Genomic DNA, 16,833 nt, shown 5'->3' on the forward strand with positions numbered 1-16,833 from the left:
GTGTTCATATTTTTAAGGCTTTATCTTAAGAAACACCTTTTAAGTCTTTGATACGAACCGTTAATTGGTCGGGTCGGGTTGGAGCAGGCCCATAATCTGCTGGGGGATTTACTTGACTAATTGGCACCAAAATCGGAATCAAATTAAGAGGAAAAACTCAGTGGTGTAGTGGGCTGAAAATTAGGATGTAAATAATGCATGTTTTCTTTTTATAGACTTCAATGTTTTAGATTTTAGGGTGTGTGATTATTTGTTTATCTGAGTTTTAATGTAATTTGGAGATTACCCCATCTCGAATTAGGTCACTACCTATAATGTTCTTAGTTTTTATCCAATAAGAATTTAAGATTCTATCAATAGGTTCCATTGCCGGGAAAACGAGGAGAAGATGGTTCAAAACACCCAGAGTTCCTCTCGTTGAAGCCAAGATGATATTGTTGCTCCACTAGCATCCATTGCAGCACAATTGAATGCCATTATTTTACCCCTGAAGGATGACATCGCAGCACTTGAAGGTTGTGATGCGTGGAACTCCCTTCCGAATTGACCGTCCAAAAGGAAGTGATGAATTTTCTCCTAATTCTGTTGATTTTAGGAGCAACCAGGGACCTGCAAGTGGAATTCAAAGCCCATTGAAAGACCCGGTGACAACTTCAACCACTTCTCCTTCAACCATGCTCCATCCTAGCCAAATAAACAGGGACTACAGTTTTAAACCTCAACCAACGCTCGATGATTAGGCTCCTTCACAAGTCACTTGTCACCAAGTCCTGACTCCACCGAAACCCATCCTCCTTTGCCTCTCAGAAGCTGAAAAACAGGGTACCTACCCTTACAAAGAAGCAGCTTTTTGGTCACCTTCAGATGCTCACAAGGACGAGAAGAAATGGTTGCACAAACGGTCACTTAATCAGCCTATTACTGTCAATTCTTCTTATGGTGGTGACTACAAGGTTTGTGTTAACGATCATGAAAAGGTAACAGTTCATAGGTGGAAGCAGAAAAAGAAAGAACTGTTGGTGGCCTTCAAGGAAGTTATTATTGACTGCAGTCCCAGTTTCACTTCCTTTCGACCTGAGAACAAGTAGTTTCTTCGGGCCAGTAGTATTAATACGAACCCAGTAATTGGTCGGGTCAAGTTAGTGCAGGCCCATAATCTGCCGGGAGATTTACTTGACTAATTGGCGCCAAAATTATAAACAAATTAAGAGGAAAAATAAGGAGCGAAAATTTAGTGGTGTAGTGGACTGAAACTTAGGAAGGAACTGCTGCACGTTTTCTTTCTATAGACTTCGCTGTTTAAGATTTTAAGGAGTGTGATTATTTGTTTATCTGAGTTTTAATGTAATTTCGAGATTAACCCATCTCGAATTCGTAATACATATTAAAGGCGACAAGTATACCAAGCCACTTCTTAGACCAGATGTGGAGACGATAAAGTGATAAAACAAATACCAAACTTCCATCAATAATCCATTTCGACAAAAAGTACAACTATAACCATGACAAAACAACTTAACCAAAAGCATCCAAAATTGATGACAATAAAGATTCACGAAAATGTCTAAACCCGAAAAGTAACATGTTTTCAAAAACAAGAAAAAACTTATCTCTTCTTGGACACACCGACAGTCTTTCCCCTACGACCAGTAGTTTTGGTGTGCTGTCCACGCACTCGAAGACCCCAGTAGTGACGAAGACCACGATGGTTCCTGTAACAAACACATAAAAATAATTAAAACAAGTATTTCACAAAAAAAAAACTTCAAAACATTTTCGAGATGCAATAAAATCCGGATCTTTAAAAAATGTAAGGTCATCTGCATTGATGTCTAACAAACTGTATGATAAATAAAACAAAATTAACCGAAGTATAATGAAATAAGACCAACCTGATCTTCTTCAAACGTTCAAGATCATCTCTCAATTTCATGTCGAGAGCATTAGAAGTGACTTGTGAGTACTTTCCATCCTTGTAATCTTTCTTCCTGTTCAAAAACCAATCAGGGATTTTGAATTGGCGTGGATTTGCCACGATGGTCATCAGATTATCGATCTCAGCACTTGAAAGTTCTCCAGCCCTAACAGTTGTAAAAAAACACATATTAAATACAATAAATTACATGTACCATTAAAAATGTGACATTGTCAATATTAAAGACCTACTCTTAAACCATTTTTTTTTAAAAAAAAGCTAAAATCTAATGTAGTAAATCAAATTATGTAAAATAAATCCAGAAACAAACAGAAGCATTCTGTGGATGCACATACAACATTAAAAGGAAAAGAAACAGACGAACGATAAATAAGACATTTTCAACACAGCAAGTGCACATAGTTTCGTTATTAAGGATATCTATATTCAAAAATAACAGACATGAAAAAATGACACAACATGATGCAACTTGTTAAAGTCCAAAGTTGAGCAATAACTATGATTTAAATACATGCATCATACAGTTAAAACGGTAAATCCTACGAATAGCAAAGCTAATCTAAACAAAATTCAATTTTCAGTGAAAAATCATCACCACCATACTCAGTAAATCCTATGAATAGCAAAGCTATGGTAGGGTCTGAGGAGGGTAAGATGTAGACAGCCTTACCTCTACCCGTATGAGTAGAGAGGATGCTTCCACACCCCCAACTCGATGGTAGTTTTGCATCAAGCCTTGGACATAAAGCATGTCACTAAGCAATTGGGACAAAAGCCGATTAGTGCACGTACCCCTTGTCTTTCGGCTTTCAAATCCAACACATGATGCATGATTAGCCGACCCTCACTTTGTAACGTTATTTTCACAAAATTAGTAAAATAGCGTTAAAATTAGTGCACTTTCACTTTCAGTGAAAAATAGATCAACAAATCATAAGCAAAAAATAATCTACAACATTATGCAACTATGTTAAATCCCTTTAATAGAATTTAAAAACATGCATCATAAAGCTAATATAGTTGACCTAAACGACATAATTCACTAGCATATAACCTAATCTAAGCATATAGTTATATTTTCATTAAACAAAAAAGCATACAATCAGATTCTAACATAAACAACATACAACCAAATGATAACAACAAAATCTGTAACCATAAAACTACCTCTTGTTCATGTCAACATCAGCCTTTTTGCAAACAATGTTAGCAAAACGACGACCAATACCCTTGATAGAGGTCATAGCGAACATAATCTTCTGCTTCCCGTCAACGTTAGTGTTCTGAACACGAAGAATGTGCTGAAAGTCTTCATTGGCGACTAGCGACTGCATAAATCAACAAATCAAAACATAAAAAAGAAGTTTTAAACAGATGAAATGATAGAGGTGGAGATTGAGGTTTTGAAGGATGAGTAACGAACCATGATTGCAGTCGGAGTTGCAGGTTGTGGCGGCTGGTGCTCCGAGATGCTGCTTTCGCCCAAAATGTATAAACCCTAATTTCGGTTAGGGATGAAAGGGTGTTTGTTTATATATCCTTTTGAGTGAATTGGGCAGACTGGCCCTTTTTTATTAACTATTGGGCCGTATCTTTATAAAATTGGGCCTCATTTATGAGTTATGACTAGTGGTGCACAAAAAACCCGAATTTGGACCCGGACCTGAAAATAAAACCCGGAACCGGGTATTATAAAACCCGGATTTTTTATACCCGAACCCGACCTTACCCATAGGTAAGGGTTGGGTATGCATTTCTGTTATAAAACCCGAACCCGGAACCGGGTTTTTTTATACCCGTTTTCAACCCAGGTTTTACGAGTACCCGGTTTCAACCCGAACCCGGAACCGAGTTTTTCAATACCCGGTCCAGGTTTCCCAATACCCTATTCAGGTTTTTTCGTTTTTTTTTTTTTTTTTGTGTTTTTTCGAGTTTTGTACCTTGGTAACGGCTATATAGCCGTTAGAAAGTGTATTATGATCATTTGTTTGGTTTACATTGTATCTCTATACCCGATGAAAGGGGTCTTTGATGACGAACAATAAACGAAGACGATCAAGTTATTCGAAGCTATATATGTTAATTATCTTATTCGATCTGGTTCAATGATTATTTAGGTGTCATGTATTTCTATGTTTTATGAAATAAAAAGGTTTTTGCATTTTATATTTCTATGATTTAAAAAAAAAAATGAATACCGAGGCATACCCGAACCCAACCCGATCCATACCCGACCCTACTCGAACCCGAAAATAGGGTATTATAATACCCGGGCATTAGAAAACCCGACCCGAACCCGGGGATATAGGGTATAAATTTTTTATATAAAACCCGGACCCGACCCGGGTATTGTTAATACCCGATTTTGTAGAACCCGATCGTACCCGAACCCGATTCCATACTCGGAACCGGATATTCAGAAAACCCGATTTGTGCACCACTAGTTATGACCAATAACTTTTGTTAGACAAGTTCTGGTTAGAGAGGTGAAAAGCTAAACATGGTATTTACTATTTACTGGGTGTCCGGGTCCCGTACCTAGAGATGCACAAATCGGTTTTTTTAATATCTGGTTCTGGGTATAGGACTGGTTCCGAGTATGGTTGGGTATTAGAAAATATCGTAATGAGAGAAACTGGGTAGGGTTCGGGTACGGGTATTGAGAAAAAAAACCATACCCTGTGTAATGGGGTAAGGTATGATCAGATTCGAGTATAACAGGGTATAGGTTCAGGTCTTAACTCTTAATACCCAGTTTTAGAAATAATTTTTTTTATTATTTTACACAAAAATAAATGCTTTTAAAAGTTAAGAGAGTGTTTGAGATTGCTTATTAACTCTAAAAGTGCTATTAGTCAAAAGTGCTTATTAAATTAGAACTTTTTCAAAATAAGCTTTTAAAAAATTGTTTGGATTAGCTTTTGTGACGAGAAAAGTAAATTAAAAAAAAAGATATAGTAAGCTTCAATGTTTAATTGCTATTTTAAAGAGTGGAGGTTAGATTGTTAATTTTATGTTTAAAAAGTCAAAAGTCATTTAAAAAGTCAAATGTTTGTGGCTTTTGAAAAATAACCGTTTACTTCTTTTCAAAAAGTCAAAACAAAAAGGACTTTTATCAAAACCAAGCACTTTTTTAACTTATTGGCTTCTTGAAAAAGTCAATAAGTCATTTCTAAATTCAATCCCAAACACCCTCTAAATTTGGTTTGTAAGTTGTAAAAATAATTAAAATAAATTATAATAATATAAAGTCACTCAATTACAAATTATTTGCTTTATAATATGCATTTAAAAAATAAATTTAAAAGTTGTAAAGTGAACATAAAAATATACTTTTAAAATTCGAGTATTCTTTCGGGCATAAGGTATAACCGGGTTTGGGTATAGGATATGACCGGTTCCAGGTATTTTCGGGCATAAATCAGGTACGGTTTCGGGTATGGCCCTACGGGTATTGATCTCAACATGTTACAGGTGTACGGTCGAGTCCAGTTACGGATATAAAATACCCGGGTACAACTGATTCAGGTTTTTTTGGCTGGATTGGGTATACCCGGGTTCAAAACCATAACTAAGAAAAACCTGATGACAAAACCCCAAAATGTGCACCTCTACTTTTCTTATTTCTATTTAATTATTAATTCTTATTGATAAAATTTCATTCTACATAATAAATCTAAACTAAAAATGAACTAAATTTTAAATAAAGCCAAATTTACTGAAGTATTATTGTATTAGGAAATAATGAGATAAGCTGGTTAAATATTTAAATTTACAGATCTTTCTATTCTATATATAAAAGAAAATGATTCTTTTCGTGAGATAGGTTGGAGATTCCTATAACATTAACATAATAATTCAATGTCTTTTGCGAAAAGAGGAAGACACTTTTTTCGATATTAGGTAAACTCAATAAAAAATAGGTCATATATACGATTTCATACTTGTCGGTATCCATTACCTAATACACATTCAATAGCTCGTTATCCGACGACACCCGGTCCTAGAATTCACCTCAATAACTGACTTGAAGTGTTAGTTAACTACAATTCCAGTGTAATTTTAATTTATTATACTTGTTTAATAATATAATAAATATTCGAGTAAACGGGATAAGGTAACTCGGCGGTATTACTCAATCCAGCACACAACCTCAAACCTGGAAAATGTTTCTAAAACTAATTTAATACTCAATCTCATACCATATCCGTGTTAGATGTTTTGAGTTTTCTATCAGGTTCAGGTGTAGCATCACTACGTAAGCAAATGTTTTTATGTAACCAATGAGTAGGGATGACCATTTCGGTATTGGTACCGAAAAATACTAGTACCTAATGGTACCGTACCGATTAAATTTCGGTACCAATTTGGTATTCACCCTTTGGCGTTTTCGGTTCAGTAAAATACCGGTATTTTACTGCTTTTTGCCTTCAAATACTGTACCAATCATTTTCGGCACCGGTACCCAGTTTTGGTAATTTTCGAGATCGGTACTTTCAGTACCGGTACGCAGCTCATTCCTAGCGTGCGGTTTTTGTCATTAACGTACCTTGTGAACACAACAAGCCCGTATTGAGAAAAGAAAACACAGCGAAACATCAAAAGATTTATGTCCAATGTAAGCATATGTGAACAGAAGTCACAAGAACATCATCAAGAGAACTAACAACTACATTACCATAATGTTTTAGAACAACCAAGCAAATTTATAAAAGGGCAAGCTTTTTATGATGTTCATACAAACTAATCTAGAATACACAACTGTCAGCATCACGAACAATTCCGCAAGTTGCTCCCAGCTAAAATCTCCATAATCATACTGCAAGTTTACCGAATACGTCACCAATTAGTGCACTCTAAAACCAACATATTGCATTAAATCCTACAGGACAACGCGTACTTTACCTTAAGATGAAGATCCTTATGGTCAGCCTCTGTATTTCATATATTAGCATCATCATGGATTCCAAAACTATGCCGGATTCTGGAAACCATTTTGTGCAACTCATACGCTAATTTTACAAAATAAAAAAAAAAAATCCTAGAAATAAAAATTAATTTACAAAAACAAAATCTACAAAAAGCTGCCAGTCTAAAGCATCTGAAAGGCAGTGGTTGATTATTAATGTTAACATGCAACCGTTTATATCTTTTCATCCAGTACTGAAGTCAATCTAACTGCCGTAAACCTACCTGCAAGTTAACAGATCGAATAAGAAATCAACTGTAAATAAAACACATTTTCAGATGGTAATTTACAAGAAAAGGTAACGATCGTATTTTAAAGGGTAATATTACCTGTGGTTCGCGGAATGGAGTCAACGTATGACAAGAGGTTGACTTTCAGAGGTTTTGGAATCGGTTTGACCTCCAGCACTCTGGTCAACTATCTCGAATGACTTTACGGAAGCTTGAGATTCACAGTGGACAGAATCATCACTAACAATATGCACATCAGTCTCCACTGCAGCAGGCTGCAGATTCAAGTCAAACGTGTTTTTCACAACCAATTTAGAAGTCAACAGAGACGGTTCGACATTGACCACAGGAACACCATCCTCCTCAACATCTAACTTCAATTCTGACGATCCGCGATTCTCACAAATCACGGACTCGAAAGAACTCGGGTCAATAGCACAATCTGGAAACGACTCGGAGTCAACAGAAGTTTGACCGTCTATATCACATGGAAGAACATCCTTTACTGGAAGATTCAAGTCACAAAGGCCGTTAACGCCATGGGAAATCGCTAATTTATCATTTTCAAGATCCGGTTCCGGACTGCTGCAATCCATTAGAACGGTTTCTTTTCCCGCTTGTTGACAATGGATAATATCTTTCCCAACGCCAGTTGTATCAACAGATGTTTGCTTACAATCTGTTGCATTTGATGATGTAGTTTCAACTTGAGGGTTATTTTCGTCATTTGGCTTCGGCCTGCTGCAACCATCTGTTAACAAAATCGTTTCTTCCTTTTCTTCATGATCGATAACCGCTTTCCCGACCCCTGCCACAATTGATTACATGGTTTCAGAATCAAAAAGTGTGTAGGAGCCCTTTTATTAATTAACTAGTGGGTTACCACCCCTGCCCCGCAGCGGTTCGAAACGTAGATAAATATAAGCAAATCGCGAGAGTTAAAGTTGTTTGATGTTTTAGTTAAGGGGCTAAACAAATCATTATTAAAGTTGAGGGGCTAAACATGTCATTATTAAAGTTGAGGGACTAAAGTGGTTTATTATTAAACTTGACGGGCTAAAGTTTTTTAGTTAAGGGGCTAAACATGTCATTATTAAAGTTGAGGGGCTAAACATGTCATTATAAATGTTGAGGGCTAAAGTTGTTTGTTATTAAAGTTGGGGGACTAAACATGTCATTACTAAAGTTGAGGGGCTGAACATGTCATTATTAAAGTTGAGGGGCTAAAGATGCTTAATGCCAAAGTTGGTTGATGTGACAAAATAGCATATCTATAGTATATGTGATATAATATAATATGATGGGTTGATTTGGGTTGTATTATATTTCCAATATGTTTATTAACATATTGAGTAAATTGCAATTTGCCACCCTGTGGTTTGGTTCAGATTGCAATATGACACCCTACCCTACCTTTCAGTTTTTGCCAAATGAAACCATGTGGTGAACATTCCATCGCACCTTGCATCCTACCGTTAGTCAAACGTTGGTTTGACCGTCTGGCCCAGGGGTAAAACGGTAATCTCACTTCCCAAACCTTTTTTCTCTTGCAGTATGCACCCCTGTGGTTTCATTATTATTACCACTCACCACCAACCACCTCCTCATCACCACCACCCACCGCCTGCACAACATCGCTAAAAGTCCACCTAGATTATAGCACTAAGCACTAGAATCTAGAGCGAAATTTTCTTGATTAGATTGGCAATTGTAATTTTCTTGGTCGATTCGGGATCTTTATTACCAAAAGTGTGTGCAAGCACATACTAACTTATTAAAGATTCAGGATCTTTATTACCAATTTGCCGGTGACCGCTGCTGTTATTCGCCACCGTACGCAATGGCGATGACTCCATGCTTCTGCTACTACAACTCTCATTACCTTCCATCACCATCACAAGCACCGATTTGCAGATATTTATCACCGGAAACACGAATCGATAGCAAAAAGTTGCGAAAAATGGTGAAATATTGTTTAGGGATTAGATAATTTTATGATTTTAGGTTTCTAGAAGCACAATTCTAATGCATCATATACTTTGCATCTTTCTATCTTCTTCTTGTTTCTCTCTCTAGAAATCTCTCTCTCTCTCTCTCTCTCTGTAGAGATATGTAAATGTAGAAGAGGGTATTCTTCTAAAATTAAAAGGTGATTCAAGGGGTATAATAGTCTTTTCCTCGTTTTTTAACGGTCAAACCAAAGTTTGCCTAACTGTAGGATGCAAGGTGTGATGAAATGTCCACCACAGGGTTTCATTTGGCAAAAACTGGAAGGTAGGGTGTCATATTGCAATATGGACCAAACCACAGGGTGGCAAATTGCATTTTACTCTCAACACATTCTAAAAAAATCGCACCGATCCAAAGTGGTTGCATGAAATGCATTTTTTGATTCATACAACCAACGTCCAGTATAAATAAATATATAACCAAAATCAACTCATTTTTACATACATGGATTAAAATTGCCCTTTCTAAATGAAGGTAAGAAAATGATGCAAATATTAAAGAAAGACCTGGTAAGTTTGTCAGGTCAGGTCAGGCGGGTTGAAGTCCAAATGGGTAATTTTGGTATCTGACATTGTTTCAATAACCCAATTTCTTGAATAAAATGCTTTAAAATGTTTTATGCACACGGTTGACTTTTAACCCATTTGACCCACCTTTTAAAGCTTCTTTTCAGTTGGGCCCATTAGAATAAAACACAACCCAAACCAACCCATTTATATTTATAGGCAAAAGATCAAATACAAATAATCTTAACATACTAAACATACAAATTGAAGGAAAACTCAAAAAGACAAGGTGGCATTTTGTAATTACCACCAACTATCAAAGTTGCTATACAAATGTGAACTCAACCAAAAATACCTAAAAAACACAATTATTTTTTAACATTTTTTATTAAAAAATCGCTACATTTTGTTAGCAAAAAAATAATAATAATAATAATAATTTGTGTGTTTTTTTTTTATTTTTTAGAATTTTTTTAGGTTTTTTGGGGGTTTAGTTTTTAGCTTGGGTGGGGGGGGGGGGGGGGGGGGGGTTAGGTTTTTTTAGGTATATTTGTAGAGTAACTTTGATAGTTATTGATAATTACAAAAATGCCACCTTGTCTTTTTTAGTTTTCCTTCAATTTGTATGTTTAGTATGTTAAGATTATTTGTACAAGAACTTTACCCTATATTTATAAGTAAACGAATCTAAGTTACCACCACTAAGAAAGGATAAAAAGTTGTTCTTAAAAAGAAGAAATATTCATGGGTACCTGCAGACGGAGCATGATTCACGTCATCGGACTGGTTTTCGCAAAGAGGTTTTTTAAGCATTTCGATACCGGGAAACACCATCATGCTCATGCATTTCATCGCTTGCTTCTTTGTATCGTCAAGGGACATGAAACCGAACACATCGGTCCACGTTTGCAGAAGTGCGGGGATGGCGGGAATTATTAGCTCTTCCACACCAAGAGACGAAAGAGTCTGAAATATATTTTTAAATGTTAAAAAACGTTTAATTCGCATGAAAACTGTATGATATAGTTGACATACGGATTCAATTGCATCCAAAAGCCGGCGACACATTCCTTGACGTCTATAAATGTGGCGAGTACCAATAAAAGGCATTTCTGCTAGCCGATAACCGTGAATCCTGTCACAAATAATATTAAAATGATAAATACTTTCTAAATGAGGTCTTTAGTTTAACGTATCTTAACAGGAAGTTAAAGATATTAACCGTATTGATGCTGCTGTGATAAATTCATCATCCTTTTCCAAAACTGCTGTTAAGAAGCCGGCATAATTCAGCCGCCTGAAGTTGGACCTGAAAAAAAGCTTCCAATAGGTGTCAAATATAATTACAAAATCTATATTATTTCAACAGTAATTTATTTTTTTGAATAAGATAACTTACAAGGTTTTACGTATTACAAAGATGCTTTGGGTGACTCGACATGCACGACCCATTTTACATGTTCCCTTTTTAATATAACTAGCAATTAGACCCGCGCGCATTGCGGCGCGGGTACATTGCAAATATCGAATGGATTAGTCCAAGCGTTATGTAATGCATTAACCATATGAAATTTTCAAAGTTGAGGAGGTGTAAATATGGAGTAATAGTACAAGGAGTAAAAACGTAAAGTTTAAACCTTGATGGGTGGTAGCAGCAAAATTGGAGTAATAGTGCAAGGGGTGAAAACGAAAAGTTTAAAACTTGAGGGGGTAATAGTGCAAGGAGTAAAAAGTAAAAACGCAAAGTTTAGAACTTGAGGGTGTGGTGGCGTTAAAAAGGAGTAAGAGTGCAAGGGGTAAAAACGCAAAGCTTGATAAAGTTGAGGGGTATAAAATGAAGTAATAGTGCATGAGTTAAAAATGCAAATATTAAAAGCTGTTATAAAAATTGTAAGATGGAGCAATAGTCTAGGGTTTAAATTGTAATTTTCAAAAGTTGAAGGGTGTAAATATAAAGTAATAGTACAGAGGTTAAATTTGAAAGTTTTTAAAATGAAGGGTGTTGGTGGTAAATACCACCGACTTTGTGTTTTAAGATATTTAAGAATAGTCTTTTGACTTTACTACTTTGACCCGTTTGAGATGAAATTTAACCCTGACCGACCCGAAATAGCCATCACAAATTTAAAAAAGTCAACTGTGTCACATCAATCACTCAAAACAAAAATATAGTTATTCGACACTCACCCACAGTTATATACAACATTACGGATGATGTTGGTCCCGCTTCTCTCATCAACAATTGGAATGAAACATTCATCCATTACAGAGAATGCAACAGCCAATTTGGAATTGTGTTCAACTCTTAATTGAGTGTCGAGAACATTAAGATCTTGGTCAATACCGGAACGTTGAAGTAGAGTCCATGAAAATCCGTCTTCGAGTTCATGTTTCACCCCAAGATACGTCTGTAATCGCTCAAAGAGCTAGTGTAAAGAAAAAAAAATCAGATTTATGTATTATTACAAACTGAAGCAGCAAAAGCACATCCAAACACACATTATATACTTACTATAAATATAAATATGCAATTTTGTCATATCGAACCAACTTCAGCCCCTCAACTTTGGCATTAACCAACTTTAGCCCCTAACTTTAATAATGACATGTTTAGCCCCTCAACTTTGGTAATGACATATTTAGCCCCTTAACTAAAACAACTTTAGCCACTCAACTTTAATAATAACAACTTTAGCTCCTCAACTTAGCCCCTTAGCTTTAATAATGACATGTTTAGCCCCTTAACTACTTCAAACAACTTTAGCTCCTCAACTTTAATAATAAACAACTTTAACCCCTCAACTTTATTCATGACATGTTTAGCCCCTCAACTTTACTAATGACATGTTTAGCCCCTTAACTAAAACAACTTTAGCCCCTCAACTTTGATAATAAACAACTTTAGCCCCTCAACTTTAATAATGACATGTTTAGCCCGTCAACTTTAATAATGACATGTTTATCCCCTTAACTAAAACATCAAACAACTTTAACTCTCGCGATTTGCTTATATTTATCTACGTTTCGAGCCCGCTATGGCGCGCGGGTAGTACCCCACTAGTTATCACATAATTAAGCACTCCAATTTAAAATTAAATAATTTACGGCATCACAACAACATACCTCCTGACATTTCCTTCCACAAAAAGGTAGTCCATTTAAATCTTTATTTACATCTTCGCCCTCTTGTACGCACAATTGGTGGACTGTCACATTCAGAAGCTTGTTAGCAACAGACTACGTTAAAAAAGGGCACGTTTTAAAAAATAATTAGATATGGAATACATACATTTTTCCTCACATAAATAGCATGAAAGCATTTGTGAGGTAACTTCATCATGAGAGTCTTCAGTTTGAGGGGTAGAAACGGAAACCACTCCACAAAATTTACACGTGCAGTATATGCAGTTCCAATCCCCCGAAGGAAAATTCTACAACACATGAACCAATTTAGTGCAATAATCATTTTATGTTTAACCATCGTGTTCTAAAGTAAAGATGCCATTTCAACCCATTTATAGGACAAAACGGGTCAAACGTAGATACCTAGTTCAAGATGAAACGGGTCTAATATAAAGTATTAGCTCAAGATGGAACGGGTCAAACGTAGGAAATTAGTTTAGAATGAGTAAATATAGAAAGGGTAAAGTACACGGATGGTCCCTATGGTTTATCAATATTCTGGATTTGGTCCCTAGCTTTTCAAAAGTACATGGATGGTCCTTGTAGTTTGCACTTTGTAACGCATTAAGTCCCCAGCTTTTTCCAAAAGTACATAGATGGTCCCCGTGGTTTGCACTTTGTAACGCATTTAGTCCATAACTTGGACATGCTAAAACCTTTAGATTTGTTGGTTGGGGACTAAATACGTTACAAAATGCAATCCACAGGGACCACTCGTGTACTTTTAGAAAGCTAGGGACCAAATCCAAAATTTTTGGTAAACCACAGGGACCATTCGTGTACTTTACTCTTTTTTTATAAAAAGTATATATCATATAGTTTAATAATATATTTTTGTAATCATATCTGTTAAGAAATACAAAAAACTTGCGACGGGTCAACCCACTCCGACCCATCCTGTTTTGACCATTTACCAACCCACCCATTTTACCACCTCTACTAACTTATACGATCTTTAAAATTCAAAAAAGTAACCGAAATTACTTCGACGTCAAGGCAGCTCTGATGAAAAGTCGAAGGGCATCCATCGCAACATATCAAGTTCCCCCCATCTCCACAAATATTACACGTATCATCATTCGGGTCATCTCCTCGAATATCAACAACGTTTAATCTATTAATATCCGATTCCTCTTCTTTCCTCCATGAATCCACCAAACAATTTCTAAGACACGCGCCCGATTCCAAATATAAATTATCAAAAACCGAACCAAATCTCCCTCCACAATGACCTACAAATTTCGTTATTCCCATAGTTTCGTTACAACAACCGCAACAAATCCCGTCACCAGTAATAACACCCTCAGAAGACCTCTTTTGTCTTCTAGTTTTCCCGTATTGAACCTTCGTTCCAGCCGAAATAACACCTGAATCAATCATCCACGATAAAAGATTCCGCTTCTTAATTACCAATACGCCCTCATTATCTTGTTTCGACCCGTTTTCAAAACCACGTGGCTTGAATATTATTTTCCTCTTTGACCCGTCCTTTGACTTCTTCTTACCATGCTTCTTCTTTTTGTCGGTGACAATTTTACCCTTCTTTACATTCTTCAAGACTTTGTTCTTTTTTTTCTCATATTTTTTCCTCTCTTTACGAGGGTATCTAAAAAGTATACTGATTTCTTCTTCAGGTATTGGCGTAAATGCAGACACTTCGTTATCGTCAGCACGACCATTTTCAATTTTCGTTTTTAATCTAGCGTAAGCTCCCGTTATTGACCAGTATGATCTCTTCCCGTTAGGTTCGATATACACTGCATCCTTGTATGCTTTTTCTTGCCTTTGTCTACGATCGATCGTCCACCCGCATTTCAAAAGTATTTCCGATATTTTATCTCGTACTAACTGCTGCATTTCCCTTCTTTTTCCGCCAATAATCCCTTTTCCCGCGTTAAGAATTTGTTCACTATTTTCTTCAGATTTCTCTTTTTTACAAATTGTGGGCCGTTTTTTCACTGACATGAGTTTCACTGTTCTCATTTTAATCACGTTTGTAGCTAAAGTTCGTGCTTCCATTTTCGAAGGTCTTCCACGACCTTTGAATTTCTTAAAAGTAGTACCTTCACCGTATAACTTACGTTCTATTCCACGTGAGTTCATGGGTCCAGCTGGAATCTCGAGTGGAACCTTACGCGGTCTTCCACGTCGTTCTACTTTCTTTCCTGGTATCTCATTCAAGGGTAAAGATGTAATTTCACGCCTCTTTAGTTTCTTTTTTGGTCTCATGTTTTCACCGTCTGTAAGCACCTTACGAGGCCTTCCACGCCGCTTTAACGTCTTGTTTGAAATATCATCTGATTGTTCTAAACTAAGAACCGCCGCAGCGTTACCGCTAGTCATACCCTGAAGTTTACAACGTTTTCCACTCTTCTTTAATTTCTTTTTCGGTCTCGTGTTTTCGCCTTCTGTAAGCACCTTAGAAGGAGGCATTCCGAGACGTTTTAGCATCGGGTTTGGTATATCATCCGAATGTTTTAGACCAAGAACCACCGCCCTGAATCCACCATCAGCAGTCACGAAAGCACCCAAAGCCTCCACATTTTCCCTTTTCTTCCCCCCCTTACGTTTCAGGGTCATAAGCGTACATTCATCGTCGGCGTCGTCATAACCATTTACGCCAGTAACAACATCAATCTTTTCTCGGTTACTTTCGATGTTCTTTAACTTTCTAACGTTTTTCTTTTTCCTACCACGTTTACCTTTCTTCATTTCTTTACATTCACCTAGACGATCAACATTTCCAGTATCATCGTCACCATTAACAATCGTTATATCATCAACAAATGTTTCTGATTCCAAACTTTTAGACCCATTTTCACAGTCTACTACATGTGGCGATTTTATCTCTTCCTTAAAACCGACACCCGTAGACACTGATTCGTTTCCTTCTCCCTCCTCGGTTTCTTCTTTCGGACAGGAAACAACTAAATCTTCCACGGGATCCAAAACCTCCGATCCCAAAAACAACCCTTTATCGTCACTATTTACCGCTTCTTTCGTACCCAATTCAAGATTTTCATCACAATCATCAACACATGGCTCAATTTCACCCCCATTTGCTCCCCTTTTACGACAAATTGATTTACTAGAGCGCAACGATAACTGCCTTTCCGAAAAACTTTGATTCTTGATATTCTTGATACATAAATTAATTTTGGGTTTTTCCCTTTTGAAAACCCTATTTGATCTCAATTTCATCCTCACAAACCCTACACAAAATCCAATAACATATCTCAATTGTTACAAAATTCATGAAAAATTAAAGAAACATCAAACCCTAGGGTTACTTAATAAGCTGATAATCATATATCACAATGCACTTTCAAAACACAAAAATAAAGATAATTCATCCATCAAAAGTCAAAACACACATATAATCAACCAAGATTGTGACAATTGGATATTATTCAATCAATTCAAAGAAAACCCACCAAGAATCACAACAAAATAACCTAAAAATGGAATCTTTATAGCGAAATTCGATGAATACAACAAAAAAGATCAAATTTTTACCTGAAAAACGGATCAAGAAACTCGAATTCAGTGGCGAAACATGGTGGAACTGGAAACACAAATTTGGGGGAGTGATTTGGTGGGTGTGTGAGTGTAGAGAGAGAAGAAATTGAGGGTTTTAGTGAGAGAAAGATCGGTGTCTGTTAGCGTGTGGTTATTTATGAAACATTTTAGATTTTGAGTTTTTTATGTAGCTGTGATTATACGAGTATCTTTCACTGAAACATGAAGGAATACAAGAAGAATTTGTGAAATTCGAGGGGATTTTTTTTATGAATTTTAGGTGTAAATGTAAATTCTGTTATGTATTGATAACTGTCTGGAAAAAATTAATTTTTAGGTTATGGTTTTAATCTTTAAGTGGGTTTAATGGTTTAAAAGTCTTGACCTGCAAGATGCTGTTAAGAGTTTTTATAGTTTTGTAATCTTTATATAGAAAGCTATAATCTATGTTTTGGAAACCGGATCATCGGTTCAACTAGT

At 36.3% G+C, this 16,833-nt stretch overlaps 2 protein-coding genes across 4 annotated transcripts; both read right to left on the reverse strand.

The window, feature by feature from the left end:
• Window positions 1-1,440: 1,440 nt before the first annotated feature.
• LOC110884105 (40S ribosomal protein S18) lies at window positions 1,441-3,500 on the reverse strand. The gene is made up of 4 exons (XM_022131776.2): window positions 3,360-3,500; window positions 3,104-3,264; window positions 1,893-2,081; window positions 1,441-1,712 (listed from the first exon to the last, which is right to left on the reverse strand). Exons 1-4 carry the CDS (start codon window positions 3,360-3,362, stop codon window positions 1,607-1,609), a joined length of 459 nt encoding a protein of 152 aa, XP_021987468.1. The 5' UTR covers window positions 3,363-3,500; the 3' UTR covers window positions 1,441-1,606.
• Window positions 3,501-6,530: 3,030 nt separating this feature from the next.
• Window positions 6,531-16,554, reverse strand: LOC110884104. 3 transcript variants are annotated; one of them, XM_022131775.2, is made up of 11 exons: window positions 16,351-16,554; window positions 13,819-16,046; window positions 12,941-13,082; window positions 12,775-12,857; window positions 11,839-12,077; window positions 10,874-10,960; window positions 10,687-10,786; window positions 10,404-10,617; window positions 7,235-7,943; window positions 6,842-6,920; window positions 6,531-6,755 (listed from the first exon to the last, which is right to left on the reverse strand). In XM_022131775.2, exons 2-9 carry the CDS (start codon window positions 16,033-16,035, stop codon window positions 7,255-7,257), a joined length of 3,771 nt encoding a protein of 1,256 aa, XP_021987467.1. In that variant the 5' UTR covers window positions 16,036-16,046; window positions 16,351-16,554; the 3' UTR covers window positions 6,531-6,755; window positions 6,842-6,920; window positions 7,235-7,254. The 3 variants fall into 3 exon arrangements, with proteins under 3 accessions (XP_021987467.1, XP_021987465.1, XP_021987464.1); XM_022131773.2 differs by having other exon boundaries at window positions 6,842-7,125; XM_022131772.2 differs by having other exon boundaries at window positions 6,842-7,129; window positions 16,351-16,553.
• Between the last annotated feature and the right edge of the window lie 279 nt (window positions 16,555-16,833).

The sequence above is a fragment of the Helianthus annuus genome, chromosome 10 (assembly GCF_002127325.2).
Source record: "Helianthus annuus cultivar XRQ/B chromosome 10, HanXRQr2.0-SUNRISE, whole genome shotgun sequence".
Lineage (NCBI taxonomy): Eukaryota > Viridiplantae > Streptophyta > Magnoliopsida > Asterales > Asteraceae > Helianthus > Helianthus annuus.